At 38.0% G+C, this 14,750-nt stretch overlaps 1 protein-coding gene across 2 annotated transcripts in view; it reads right to left on the reverse strand.

The window, feature by feature from the left end:
- LOC136258568 (uncharacterized) overlaps positions 1 to 14,750 on the reverse strand; it is a 36,613-nt gene that overhangs the window by 16,687 nt on the left and 5,176 nt on the right. The window contains exon 2 of one of the 2 annotated variants that reach the window (XM_066051892.1): positions 5,254 to 5,550. In XM_066051892.1, the coding sequence (XP_065907964.1) occupies positions 5,254 to 5,550 (297 nt within the window). Of the gene's footprint in view, positions 1 to 3,886; positions 3,900 to 5,253; positions 5,551 to 14,750 lie in introns of those variants that run through there. The other variant, XM_066051894.1, reaches the window with a different exon arrangement.

A 14,750-nucleotide genomic window follows, 5' to 3' on the forward strand; every position in this document is an offset into this window, starting at 1 on the left:
GGCCGCAGGTCCTTCTACAAGTCCCTTGAGGTAATTAAACTTGTCAATCACTGATAAATCAGGATTTTGATGTACTGCAGAAGTAAAGCTTTCCCAAAATGACTGAAAATGAATTACCTCTCCGGAAAATTTAGGCAGGTACAACTTTGGTAACTTAGGTCTAACTCTACTTTCATCTAACCTTGGAGTGTTTCTTCGAGTGATTTCGCTCGTCTCTGTAACGGAAGCATCGGTAGACATACCAACTGGCAACGTATCGGGCTTCTTAAGATATGCTTTGATCTCGCCACATAATTGTGAAACCTTATCAGCAATAGCTTCCGCCTCCAGCACATCATTCTCGATTTCTTTCACGTCTATTAATGTAACCATATCTTCATCAAAACCTCGTAATACCTTGAGCTTTTCTGTTAACTGTTCGTCGATAATACGTAAACGAGTGATAGATTTCTCAACTCTTTCTCCTTCAAGCAACGAAGCAGCTTCCTTTATCAACCTGGTTACAACTCCACGGTGGCCCTTTCTTCGTTGCTTCAGTCTTTCTAACTGTTCACACATGGCGGCGATCTTGGGTGCGTACTCTCAGCTGGGATCTTTCTACAAGTACAGCCGAGAACAACAAATCTATACGAAACACACGGACTACCTTTCGGGGTGCCTATTCACACCCGGCACCAAGGAATTCAGGACTCGGCTGCCCCACGTTGGGCGCCATGTAACGAAGAAACGAAACGCGTGTTGACCGCCATGTTATTCTAATTAATGTGTCAAGAAAAAAAGGGGCGCATGCGTAATAATGCTAATTAGCTACAACAGCAAAATAATGGCCTAATTGTCTATAACAAGAGATCAGCTAGAAGAAATTACCTTGTAGATAGTTCAGCTACAAACAAATCACCCTATAGAAAGATCAGTTAGAAGAAGTTACCTTGGAGAAAGTTCAGCTACAAAGAAACCATTTTGTAAAGAGCTCAGCTGCAAACAAATCACCTGTACAGAATTCAACTATGAACAAATCACCCTGTAGAGAGATCAGCTATAAGAAGTTACCTTGTAGATAGTTCAGCTACAAACAAATCTCCCTGTAGAGAGATCAGCTAGAAGAAATTACCTTGTAGAGAGTTCAGCTACAAAGAAACCACCATGTAGAGAGTTCAGCTGCAAAGAAATCACCCTGTAGAAAATTCTGCCAGAAACAAATTGCCCTGTAGAAAGATCAGTTAGAAGAAGTTACCTTTTAGAGAGTTCAGCTACAAAGAAACCATTCTGTAAAGAGCTCAGCTGCAAACAAATCACCTATACAGAATTCAGCTACAAACACATCACCCTGTAGAGAGATCAGCTAGAAGAAGTTACGTTGTAGATCGTTCAGCTACAAACAATTCACCCTGTAGAGAGAGCAATTAGAAGAAGTCACCTTGTAGAGTGTTCAGTTACAAAGAAACCACCATGGAGATTTCTGTAATCAATATAATATTATGTGACCGGATTTGCGAAAAGGGGTCTTCCACACACATCCAATTCCGTAACCATTGGAGACCATAACTCAGTGTTCAAGTAACATACTAACCTGAAAATTTCACCACGTATTCAGCTATAGTGGTGCTCACCACTGTCCAAAATTCAAGGCAATAACTCTTTCCAATCTGACGTTATCAATTGTCAAAGTTGGCAAATTGGATGTGTGTGGAAGACCCCTTTTCGCAAATCCGGTCACATATGTATTATACAGTATATATAATTTGTACATTTACTGATAAAATATTTAAAGTACATCTACTTCATCTTTTCTTCTTCCTGTAGTAAAGAAAAAAACATAGGTTAAAAAAGTCCCAAAGCTGGCCATAGGCCGGCTTTGGGGTATACAAATACAAAAAGAAATGAAATCTAATCCAAAACAGCCAAGCTGTAAAAAAAGTGTGCGGCCCTCAGAAAGGCTATGGTGAAAAAAGATGTGAAATCCAAGGTGGCGGCCAAGAAATGGCTGTGATGGTAGGTTAATAGTAAAAATTTTAATAATGACAATTTAGGTAAATTTTGTGAAGCGGCACAAAAATTCACCTGAATTGTCGTTATTAAAATTTTTACCATTAACCTACCATCACAGCCATTTCTTGGCCGCCACCTTGGATTTCACATCTTTTTTCACCATAGCCTTTCTGAGGGCCACACACTTTTTTACAGCTTGGCTGTTTTGGATTAGATACCCTAATACAGCAGTCACCCTAATAGACAGTCACATGTTTATAGCTAACTGTATGCTTTAACAAAAATTAAACAAACTAGTATATTAAAAATTATAAGTTTAAAAATGAAGTAGGGATCCAAGCGGTAGAAAGTAGTGAAACAAAAGATGAACGATAGTAGCTATTACAGTATGGCTCGGTGGGAAATCCCTACTTTGGCATTGGACACAAAACAATTGCTATAACATGTCAAAGTAGGGATTTTCTACTGAGCTATGCTGTAATAGCTACTATCGTTTTGTCATACTGGATAATCAAAAGAGCCATCCAACCCCAATATCATCGGGAGTTCCTCAAGGCACGGTGCTAGCTCCACTGCTCCTTCTATTGTACATAAATGATTTACCTTCTCGAGTACACTCTTCTAAAGTAAAGTTGTATGCTGATGATGTATTAATCTACTGCTACATTAAATCTGAAACTGATTGTCATGCATTACAAGAAGACCTAGATGCTTTCGCACAATGGGCACATATTTGGCAGATGGAGTTTAACCCCAGCAAATGTGAATTCTTGAGAATTACCAATAAGAAAAATCCCATTGTCTTTAATTACTGCACTACTGCATTGAAGCTGTACCTATTGGCCAAGTTGCTCATACCAAATACCTTGGTGCAACAATTTCAAGTAACCTTTCATGGAATGAGCATGTCCAAAGGATTACCAACAAGGCCAAACAAGTAAACAACTTTTTGTATCGTAACTTACGCGAATGTCCTATTCACATTAAATGTAATTGTTTTGTGAGAACTGCTGCTAGATTTTGCTTTAATGAATTTTTGAGATATTCAAGTGTTACTAACATGTTGTCTTCTCTTAATTTACCATTGTTAAAGGCAAGCTAAATTAAGTACTTTTTACAAAATAATTATCGGATATTTGATTGTGCCTACAGATGATCTTACCCCTAAACTTTCAAGTTTAAGGAGTGGCTACTACCACCAACCAATGACACTAATTAATGCATACAAATTTTCCTTTTCCCCATCAACCATCAAATTATGGAACCAACTCCCTGCTGATGTAATTAATTCCTCTACCCCTAATGAGTTTTGTAATAACTTAAGTAACTTTTATGATCACACCTGTGCGTTATAATCTTTTGATTGAGAAATATAATATAATAATCGTTCATCTCTCGTTTCACTACTTTTTACCGCTTGGATCCCTACTCGTTTTTAAATTTATAATTAATATACTTTAATTATACGATTCTTCTTTGTAATCAGAAGCTGAAGCTCCAAGTATGCCTCAACAAACCAGTCTGGTTGTCCACCTCTCAGACAGTAACTCAGTAGTTTCAGCATTAAACTGTTTACATACACCATCATCTCATAGGAGAGTTACAGTGTACTTCCTTCTCTAGAATTGTCCTGCACGACGCATCCTCACTTTTAGTCCCAACTTAGTACAAAGCAACTTATGGTCAATCCAGCAGTCTGCACAGCATCAAACACTCACATCGTGATACAAGGATCTATCAGTTTGAGGCATAATGATGTAATCAATACAGTGCCAATGTTTTGTTCCAGGATAGTGCCAATGTTTCATGCCAAGTATGCTTAAACACTGGCCTTCTCATACATTGTATTCATCACAGCTAATTCATTCAGAGCACACCAATGACCAAAAATTCTTACCACCTGGCATCTTCATTCATTTCTCTAACTTCATGATAACCACTGACATCATGCCACACCAAGTCTTCCATCTAGTAGTACTTCCAACCCTAGCATTAAAATCACCCATTAGTATCATTAAAATAGGACTGGAACCCAATCCTGGAGAACCACTTTCTCAGTCAACAATAGCCTTAAAGTAAAGACACAGTGTTCTAATCTCACCAGCATCGCTCCATGTCCTACATGTCAAGAACAATGCCAACACCCTTGCCACATTGAATCACATCACAAGCTGCTAGCAAAGGTCACTCAGAGTGCATCACAGTACAACCATCCTCCAAATACACTGCTTGGCCAAACCACTTAGCTTTACTGATTCCCACCATATTCATTTTAAATCTCTTCAGCTCTCACACTTTACGATTAGCCTCCAAGGTCTAGACATGCCAGTACAAATGTCACCATTAGCCTCCACAAGGGTTCTAGCATTCCAGGCTTCCAGCACGGTAACTAGCAGGGTGCTTCACTTGTCTCACCACAGCCTGACTTCTAGTGTGAAATTGATACACATCTCACAACACTAATATAGTGAGACTCTGGTGTACTTCACCAGGCCACTAACTAAAAACCAGAACAGAAACCAAATGACAGCTAGGTTGCATCACCGGTTGTGGTAGACACTAACAAAATTGTTACTGCCCGCCAGGCACTCCACACACGCACACACACACACACACACACACACACACACACACACACACACACACACACACACACACACACACACACACACACACACACACACACATACACACATCTTTTGATCATCTCCAACACTCTCCACAAGAATGTGGATGTTCCAAGTGGCAAATGAGATGGACTCAGAGCAAAGACTGTGCCCTGAAAATAAGTTAGACACTCTAATCATACTAGTGCAAAAACACAAACACTCAACCTCAAGTAGCAAGCTTGAAGCAATTAAGTAAACTGCTTTAAAGAACTGAACTACTCCACACATTCTAAAAAGCAGCCGTCAGCATTCGCCAGCAACTTATGTTGCTGCCCAGGAACCACCACAAGGAGGTGCTGACATGGTGCACACGCGTGCACACGACACATCAGAATTTAATTGTCACTCTCATAAATTACTAATTTTCTTTAACAGTATTCATGCACAAATGCTAAACAGCATATGTAACAATTTGCACGGTTGCATTAGCTGAGAAATCCAAGAATATAATGTATGATAGCAAAATTTCTGCATACTACACATAACGTAGCCAAATGACGTATGCTTTATCTACTACTGATAGTTATAAACAGATGCTGTAAATACTGTAGGTATACTTTGTTACCAGCAGATGTTCTCTTTGTTACACACTTACCTTCACTAATTGATTTCAGTTTTTGCTCAATTTCATTTGCAAGTCCATCCAATTCAATGCTAGGCTGCCTCAAAGCTTGTATCAGCTGGTTCCATGATGCTGAGGGTTGTTTCTTAAGCCACAATTGAAACATTTGTGTACAACATGTACTCGCATCCTTGGGATAGTTGCTCTGAATTTCATCCAACTTGCCACAGTCATCATCATCAAGGAGTTCAATTCCCAAATCATACCACTTTGAACTGACAGACTTCTTAACTAATCTGTTAAGTAGTTTGAGGGTGGGACTATTCTTTCCTATAAAATCAATTTCACTGTAAATGCAATTATGAAAGCGAGATGATTATTACCTATGATTTATATACAAATACATAACATTATCAATTAAGGCACATGATAGTGTGTTGCGCGGCCAAAGAAAGACATGTAAACTAGCATAGTTAGTCTAAGGCTATACAGCAGACAAATAATTCTGTACAGCATTCTTGCTTATAACCACTAGCTATATTGGTGATATACTGTATATTTTAACTGGCCTGACCAGGATTGATTGACTAAAATTGGTCCAGCTGGAGCAACTTTTGACTCAGATCAAAAATTCGCACTAGTGGACACTCCCTCAGTAAATCCTGCTTACGATTATGCCTAGCCATTTACATCTGGCAGTGTGATGAGAATTCTGAATGTTCAATTAGATTTTAACCAAATTGACTAAGCATGGTGACATGCATATGTACATGGGTTGAAATATATAACTAGGGCTTTTAGTGTATATAGTCCTACTGCTTAATTGTGTATTTATGAAGTGGGGTTCCAGCAATAAAAAGTAGTGAAACGGGAGATACAGTACGAATTATGGTAGCTATTATAACATAGCTGTATGTGGGAAGTTTGTATGCACCATAATAATTACTATTATATCTGTTCAATGCTAATGTAATGATTTTCCCACACAGCTATGTTGTAACACCTAGCATCGTTCATTCACCCAGTTTTACAATGATTGGTTGACTTCCATTTTTGAACCCACAGCTGTTGGAGTGATTTCACCAATACAGTTTGTGACTACATTGCACATGCACAATGAATAGGCATTTGAGTAGTGAATTAAGTTTTATGAAAAGTAATTTCCAAAGGATATACACAATCATGGACAGCTAACCTGAAAATTACTTGTGTACAGCAGCTTTTCAGCACATTGGACTTTGAATCCAATGATCCGAGTTCAAATCTCGGTAGGACCTCAAAAGCTCTAAGACGCTCCCCGTGATTGCCACCACCTGCTACGCATACTAACAATGACTTTATTGAGTGGCTTAATATAACAATAAATTAAAAGTAATATTGACTAAGTTCAGTTTGAAGCTGCCACTCTCACGAATCTTCTCTAAGACTGCCCTTCATGTGATCCACACTTCCGTATATTCTTGGATACTGATGTACGGACTCAACACCTCACTCCTCCTTTTTGGCTGATCCCTTGGGAGAAGCGAAGCCACATGTGTGGAGTCTGGACGTCGGTATCCAAGAATATACGGAGGTGTGGATCACATGGAGGGCAGTCTTAGAGAAGATTCGTGAGAGTGGCAGCTTCAAACTGAACTTAGTCACTATTTCAATAAATTACTGTACTTTAATTTATTGTTATATTAAGCCACTCAATAAAGTTATTGTTAGTACACGTAGCAGGTGGTGACAGTCATGGGGAACGCCTTTACATCTTGCCACTGTTACTATGTATCTGTAGATTTTTAAACTAGTGCAATTGAGTTTGTTAATTTATGTCCTGCTGAAGATTTTTGCAATAGAATTCATAGTAGAACTGTATACAATCGCCAGAAATACATTAGTGATTATGCAGCTTGCATGGCAGCTTTTAATCTGTACATGCATATTCTAAAACAGCAAGACTACAAAAATTTGCTGTACTGCAGATATTTAAAAATTATGTGGCATATACCATATGCATGCACATACAGGAACATTGCAAAATCTTAGTCCCCAATATAAGTGACTTGTTCCATGAAATAAAACATTTTAAATCTTGTGTGTGCATACAGCAAGTGCCGTGAAATTAACAGTACCATAGGGCATGACTGTATGAAGCAGTGCACAGTAGTTTAATAGTATCTCATACTCAGACCACTTTTTCCTCTTGTTTTTACTTGTGAAGTGTAGATACTGTTTTCACCAAGCACGACAGCTGTAAGTTCACAATGTGTATAAGCTGTAGAATATTCCTAACTCTGACATGGGATATTAAACAAACACAGTAAATTTTAATCCAATGCTTTAAAGTAACTAACGGTCAGGGAGCCACAGCTGTGATTGTTCTATTAGAGTAATAACTTGACTGCTGTATTAGAGTATTTCAATGCTTTTAATACAGTGGGAGGCAACAGTAAAGTGTTTTTGTAGGTGTAATAGGTATAGCTAATGGATGTTACAGTTGTATTCATGCTATTGAAATACAATCCATGGTATAATTATAGCTTTTTGCTATGATCAACTTTTTCCATATACATTAAATTATGTAAGTATGTACTATGTATCTAGTTATAGTACGTATGTACAAGTTGACTGAGCTAAGCCCTGAGTTTTTTTCGAGAAATAACATTTCAACAAACCATATGATTAGTAGTGATAGTAAAGGTGTCAAGAGCAGTTTGGTTCCATTACAAGTTCAGGAAAGGGGCACAATTAACAGACAGTGCACTTTTGTGAAAATTTTGATTGACCATAAATATTATGTCAGACATTTGAATAAAAATATTTCTATTGGGTCAAATAGTACTACAAATGAAGCCAAATTTCAAGAACTTGTGTAATTACATGCATGGCCGGGTTATTAAATGCTTATGAGCTCAGCCCAACGCATACATACTACAGAGATGTTAGAACCACTTTCACAAAAATAATGTCTATGGAGTAAGAATCTCATCTTAGACTATGAGAATTACATACGTATGTAGCACAACCATGTCTACCAAAACAAATTACCATGCACATGTCAACTCCCTGCCTCAGATTTAATGTTTCATTATAAGGGATGATACTCTGCATGACAGCATGCGCACATGCATGGACAACTATACTCTATCAACATGAGGTGACATAGTAATTGCAGGGGAACAATGAACTAACAGCTAGTTATTCCAACAACATAATATTTGTGCATATACAAAACAATGCTTTTGTGACATGATTTTACGCACTTGCTGTCATCAGACACTACAAACCCACAAATACATTCACCCACACATTTGTAGTATATACGTATTTTGTTTCATTTAAACACATTACTAGGCTACAAATCCAGGCTATTCCACTACATGTATCCTATGTATCAAACATAATCTACATGTGGTTTCAGTATATGATCAAAGAGGTAATGTACAATAATTTCTTCATGTTAATACAACAAGACACAAGATATTGTGTTATACAGCCCAGTGCGGGTGCACGACAGACAAGTGTGTATTTTACAGGAATCAAGAAAGTGCCATTTTCACACATGTAACTCAATAATGCCTGAATGGAAACAAATCATTTTTGCTGCGGAAACTCCCTTGGGGTGGGGTACCTCCTGTGTCTCAAATTTGAACTAGAAAATTATGGAGCTACATTTTTATCCATAACTTGTGCTAACCTGCAAAAAGAGAACACCTACTAAGGTACATATGCTTCGAATTATAACAAAACCATCTAGGTATGAGCATATCTCACGAAATAACTATGGACAAACTGATTACAATATGTGACTTGCTAAGCAAACACCTGACTTGTTTGCATTTTCCTCGAACCTCATTTTATGACATTTTGTTGTCTAGAGGGAAGAATCAATGGGATGTTAAAGTTTCAGCCTTATCTGGTAAGTGCTTTCAGAGTTATAACAATAGGCAACAAGAACAGCAATAAAATCTATTCTACAGTGTTCATACAGGGAAAAAGTTACAGACACTTATTTAATCAATCATAAGTCTCAAGTGCAACAAGCTACAGAGTTGGGAGTTGTATCATTCTATTTACCATGAACTGGGGCATTCATCATAGTTTTTGGCCTAAATACACCCATGCTATTAAGCAAGAAGGTTGTTCAAGCTTACAAATGGTGATGATAAAATTATGTTTTACCACAACATAACAAAACACGCATAACCATGTAACTCATGTTTGCTTCGTGGTACAGAAACGAAACAAAATTACTTTCCATGAAGAGGCGAATCCATTGGTATATCAACTCAAGTTTTTCCTTCACTGTTTACTGAAGCAATTATAAAACATGCATACAGTGGAACCTCAGCTATACGGACCCCACTTATCTGGATTCTCGGTTAACCAAACTACAAAAACGACTGCTCTATTAGAGTAGTGACTGTTCTATTAAGGTAGATGAAAATTTTCTTTATGCTATTTTAAGGTTATTTATATACAGTTTCAGAGATATGGACTTTTCAGACTTATGGACCACCCCTGGTCCCACGGGATTTGGGTAAAACTATTCATGTACTGTAGCACGAGTTTTTTTACCCAATATATTTCAATGGCATTTATCTCAAAAACAAAATCATGCAAACAAGTCAAGTTTCCGTTCGCGGACACCTACATATAATTTCCCAAACAAGACAGTATAAAAAGCAGTCTGGGCATGAGACTAGTTTAATAGTATGATGCAACAAAAGAGAAATTTTCACGTTATTAATGCTGACAGCAAAATTTTAGCCTTGAACTATTTATAACTACCACTATACACAGCATTCGGAGTTGGTTGCAAATCCACAAAAAAAATATTATTACATTGCTCAACATCAAAAATATTACCCCTTGAAATTAAGCTATACACGGTATTGTACTTGGTGCCGTGCTAATGTATAGTAAAGCTTTCAAAAATAAAACCCAACTTCTTTTGCTTGTATCTTTTCACAGGAACCACCGATTGAAGCACTAAAACGATTCTAAAGGATAGCACAATATTTGCCATGACAAAGAATTCTATTTTGGTTGGAAGTCCCCCACTTATAGGTGTCTAAAAAGGGTCAGCTGCACCAGGCACTGCAAATATCAGCAGCAACAGTATTGCTTGTCTTTACATCAGACTTCTCCTCCTCACAATTTTATTTTATTTCAAAAGACAAAGCAGGTCATACTAGCTGAAATATTAATCAACTCTTTGACCCCAGAGTGTTTACCAATAATAGTGAAAGGAGTTTTATGGTGCAACCATCTTATGGAAGTGTTATGCACCTATCATTTGTAACCCCCAGTACAGGCTAAGTAGGGGGATTATAGGGGAGTTCCGAACAAATTTGCCCCAGTAGTGGGGCTTTTGACTCCGAACTTTAATTTTATAAATGAGTACAGGCTTGTGTGCAGGCCACAGCCCACACTAGTCTAACGTTGCCGCCCCTTCGCAAAGGAAGGGTCTGGTCACTCTAGCATTCAAAATTTGTAGCCGTGTTACAGAAAACAGGTAACATCAATCAGATCGCGTTGTTGTTAATATAATTTTTTTTTGTGACATTTCTTTTGAAGTTACCATAGATACCATAGATTTACATAAATGTATGGAAGGGCTTGTAACAAAGTTTTGTTGAAGATGCAATAAGGATTGAGGCAAATGGGTATGTTAACAGCTGCTTGTTCTATTTCAAGAACTACTTACTTCTTAGTTGTTGGACTTGCCATTCCTGCTGCCATTAAAGTGATGTCATTGCTTAATCACTCCATTGTTACAATCCTGTAATGCTAAAGTGACCAGACCCTTCTTCTATGTAAAGGGGCGGGTGCCGCCAGATGCATGCTTGTACACGTAAAGTGAATTGCTAGTAAATTTTGGTGGGGATTTGGTACAGGATTAGACAACTGGCTACGTCCCGGCTTTTACTTTGCAAATTGTCAATCCCCAACAAAAATTTGGATTTCCATGCGGGCGGGAGGACATTTTTCAATATTCATTATTAAAGAAAATACTCCAAATCAAGCTGACTATATTACTTTTATGAGCAGTATTTACTAATCGTAATATATTGTATTTATACTCAAATTTTTGTGAGTTTTACAATTATTGCTATATATACATAAGCTGTCTGTCATTATAAAGGTTAGTTGTAATATGGTGCGTGGGCGGATCAAAGGCTGCCACCAGTGTTACAAATCAGTTGTATACCAGTTTACAAATGATTGTAGCATGGCTAAGGACCACCTTTAGGCTACAGAGTCTGACCACTAATTAGTTCAAAGGTATCAAAGAAACCACACAGCACACCACCACAGTTGCAATCAATCTATAGCTGATGAAATTAACTTCACAGCGGTGGCCATACAATGTCTCTCCACAATGAATAACCACGTTGCACTAAACCATGACCACCTAAGCGCGGATAGTGAAGCAGAACAGTTGCTAGGCATCAATACATTTAATAAACATTCTTTCGTGTGCACCAGCTTCCAATGTGTTGCTTAGCTATATAGAGAGATACACTCCACAAAACACTAAGCCGCAATAACTAATACTACTTATATTACAAAAGCTTACGCTAGGTACCACACACCATCAGGTACTGATAATTATTAGTTAACTTCCCGTTATTTATGATTTGTAACCACTAAATGAGTTGATCAGTCAGTAACATGGCTACACTTGACAAAACAGGAAGATTGCTAATCAATGACTAATACTTTCTTAAATTATTACTTACACTTATCACAAACAGGGCACGCACATTAACTTTGATATACACCCACCATGTACCAATATTTATTTCTGGTTATGTATGATTGGTAAAACTAAAATGGTTAAGTTGATTAGTACAAAGCAACCACAATTATACATAAACAAAGTAAAAAGTTTTACTGTTACAGTAGAGCGCCTACAATCATCAAAAATGTTACAGTTGTACAGTAGAAAATTACAACATTTGCTTTACTGGTCCTTGAAGAAGTCGTCAATGTCTATATCAGCTGCCAGTTCTTCAATCATAGCTTTAGTACCTGTGTCAATAAACCTTTTGTTAGCATTGAAAGCAGCTGAACTAGAATTGTCAACTTCAATATGAATAACAGAGTTATTAAATGAGCAAGAAGCAAATAATTGGCTTGGAGTCAATGAAGCAACACCTTGGTTAGGAATAAATGGAGCTATAACTTGCTAGGAAGTGATGGAGTGACAACTTGGCATGTAGAGGCAACAAAACTTTGAGGTACTGGAGTTTTTACACAAGCTATTTCTCTTTGATTTCATTGCTGTTCCATTGGAGGAGCTAATATTCTTGATGATTCTAAGATTTGCTCTGCTGTTGGCCTTTCATAAGCACACAATGCAGCCGGTGATCGATGGCCAGATCTATCCTGTATCATTTTCTTTTTTATACAGAGATGTAACTCCTGTAGAACGTAGACTGTGGTTTGTTTTTCTACCATCGACCTGAGCTGCTTTGCACATCTGTTTTACAATAGCTGATAATTTATTTTTTCCAACTGGTTGATCAGCAGAAAATCATGGCATATTAGGATCTGCTGGGACTTCTGGTAGAGGTCACCAATAAAAAATACCATCGTGATTAGCTTTTGAACTCTCTGGAAGTTTTTCACAGTATTTATCTAGGATATACACATGATCGCGATAGCCAGCATCTGCATTTTGATACTGATATACAATCTTGTTGTCTAGATGAAACTGTCGAAACCCACCAGCACGATTCTTTGATCTATGCTCTGTGTATGTGTAACGTACAACAACTTTTTCTGCACTATAACTTCTTCACGCTTAATCTGAGATAGTTTAAGGCTTCTGTGTTCTTCACCACCTAGCAGACAAAAATTTTTGCCATTGTAATAATAAAAGACACAGTTAAATAACCTACTGGGAGTGTCCACATTCAACACCCCACTCTCCCAAAGCCTACGCTCATCTTCTTCGTCCACAGTTTCAGTTTTTTTAACTACAGTACCCACTCCTTTCCGGTACAACCTTCAAAATTCATGATCACAAACATTTCGAAAGCCTTCAAATTGAGGATCTGAATTTAGATTAACAGCTTTAGCAGCTGATTTGTGCAGACGAATCTCCCGCTGGAGCCCAACCATCAGTAAATACAGTGTCTTGGGAGTATATTCGCCTCCATCTCTTTTCCTAGTTTCTTTCACAAATGCGCAAAGCCATTGTGATAGCTCACTAGCATTATCAGTAAATAGAATTTCTTTATAAGACTTACTAGTTTCGACGCTAGTATTCTTTTGTCTAGCTTGGACCCACTCAGAAAAGTTCTTAACAGCCCATTTATTGTTTGCCACAGTGTTCTTCGGTTGAAATGGTTTTGTAGCTTCCTGTAAGTCAGCATCATTAATCCACCTCGCGATCCACGAGAGGTTCTTTATTCCTCTTGTTCTTACTGAGTGAAAGACTCTTCTTCTTTTCTTGGTCCATTTCACTGCTTACCAGTCCAAGGACACAACTTTCCTCACAATTTTCTTTATCACCAATGAAGCGCTCTTGTTGCATAGTGCGTGCTACACAAGACGCTACTTCTTTACCAAATACAGGCATCTCAATGGTTGGCACTGACATTGACTTCAGGTCTGGATAACAGTCACACCATCCTGGAGGAGCAAAGCAGGGAAGATGGTTAGCAGGACGCTTTCCTGAGTTCTCTACGCCGATGGTAATAATAGACTTGCTGACAATTGGCTCTTTCACCGACCTCATAACACACACACTAAACGATTATAGTGTAACTGTGGTAGCTATCTACCCTAGAAACAGTACTACACTGCACAAAACAAGGTTAAACTATAAACTGAAAAGTTGGCGCTGGTTACCTACTGCTGGGCGCCTTTGGTCCGCGCACATACCATACCACAAATCAGTTAGAACACACCCATTCAGTTTGTATCTGATTCGTAAACACTCCACCCTCGGGCCTGCAGCCCTTGGGTGTTGTGTTTATAAATCAGATACAAACCTCATGGGTGTGTTACAACTATTACCTAAAGCCCTTTAAGAACTAGTGCTTACATTTTGTCACCGTTTCTGAAATGCAAGTGAGATTTGCTGTGCTGTTCAATGATAGCCAGCCTTCTTAGCATCAAAATAAAAGTGCTCATGATTGATAACAACAATAATGAAATTGGAGGCGGGCGGGGATGAGAAACAATTGATCAAGTTTAGCTGGCCTTACTGAGGCTGCCACATTGCCATCGTGTAAAAATTTTTTTTTACCTTAACTCTTGATGTTTTGTTTTGATGTAGTTTTATTTGTTTACTTTTGTGTTGTATTTTATGTAGTTAGGTAATAAGTTAGCTAGTCATGTGTTTTTTGGCTGTTGTGTTTTTTGGCTGTTAATATTTAGCCAGTCATTGCTATTTTCAAAAAAACTTAGAGAAAACGTGACACAAAAAGGTATAAAACACGAAGAAAACAAAGCATGATCTGACTGAGGCTCAAGCCCACACATCCAGGTTTGGAGTACCCACGCTCTACCACTGTACCAATGGTGAT

Source organism: Dysidea avara, chromosome 6 (assembly GCF_963678975.1).
Source record: "Dysidea avara chromosome 6, odDysAvar1.4, whole genome shotgun sequence".
In the NCBI taxonomy this organism is placed as follows: Eukaryota; Metazoa; Porifera; class Demospongiae; order Dictyoceratida; family Dysideidae; genus Dysidea; species Dysidea avara.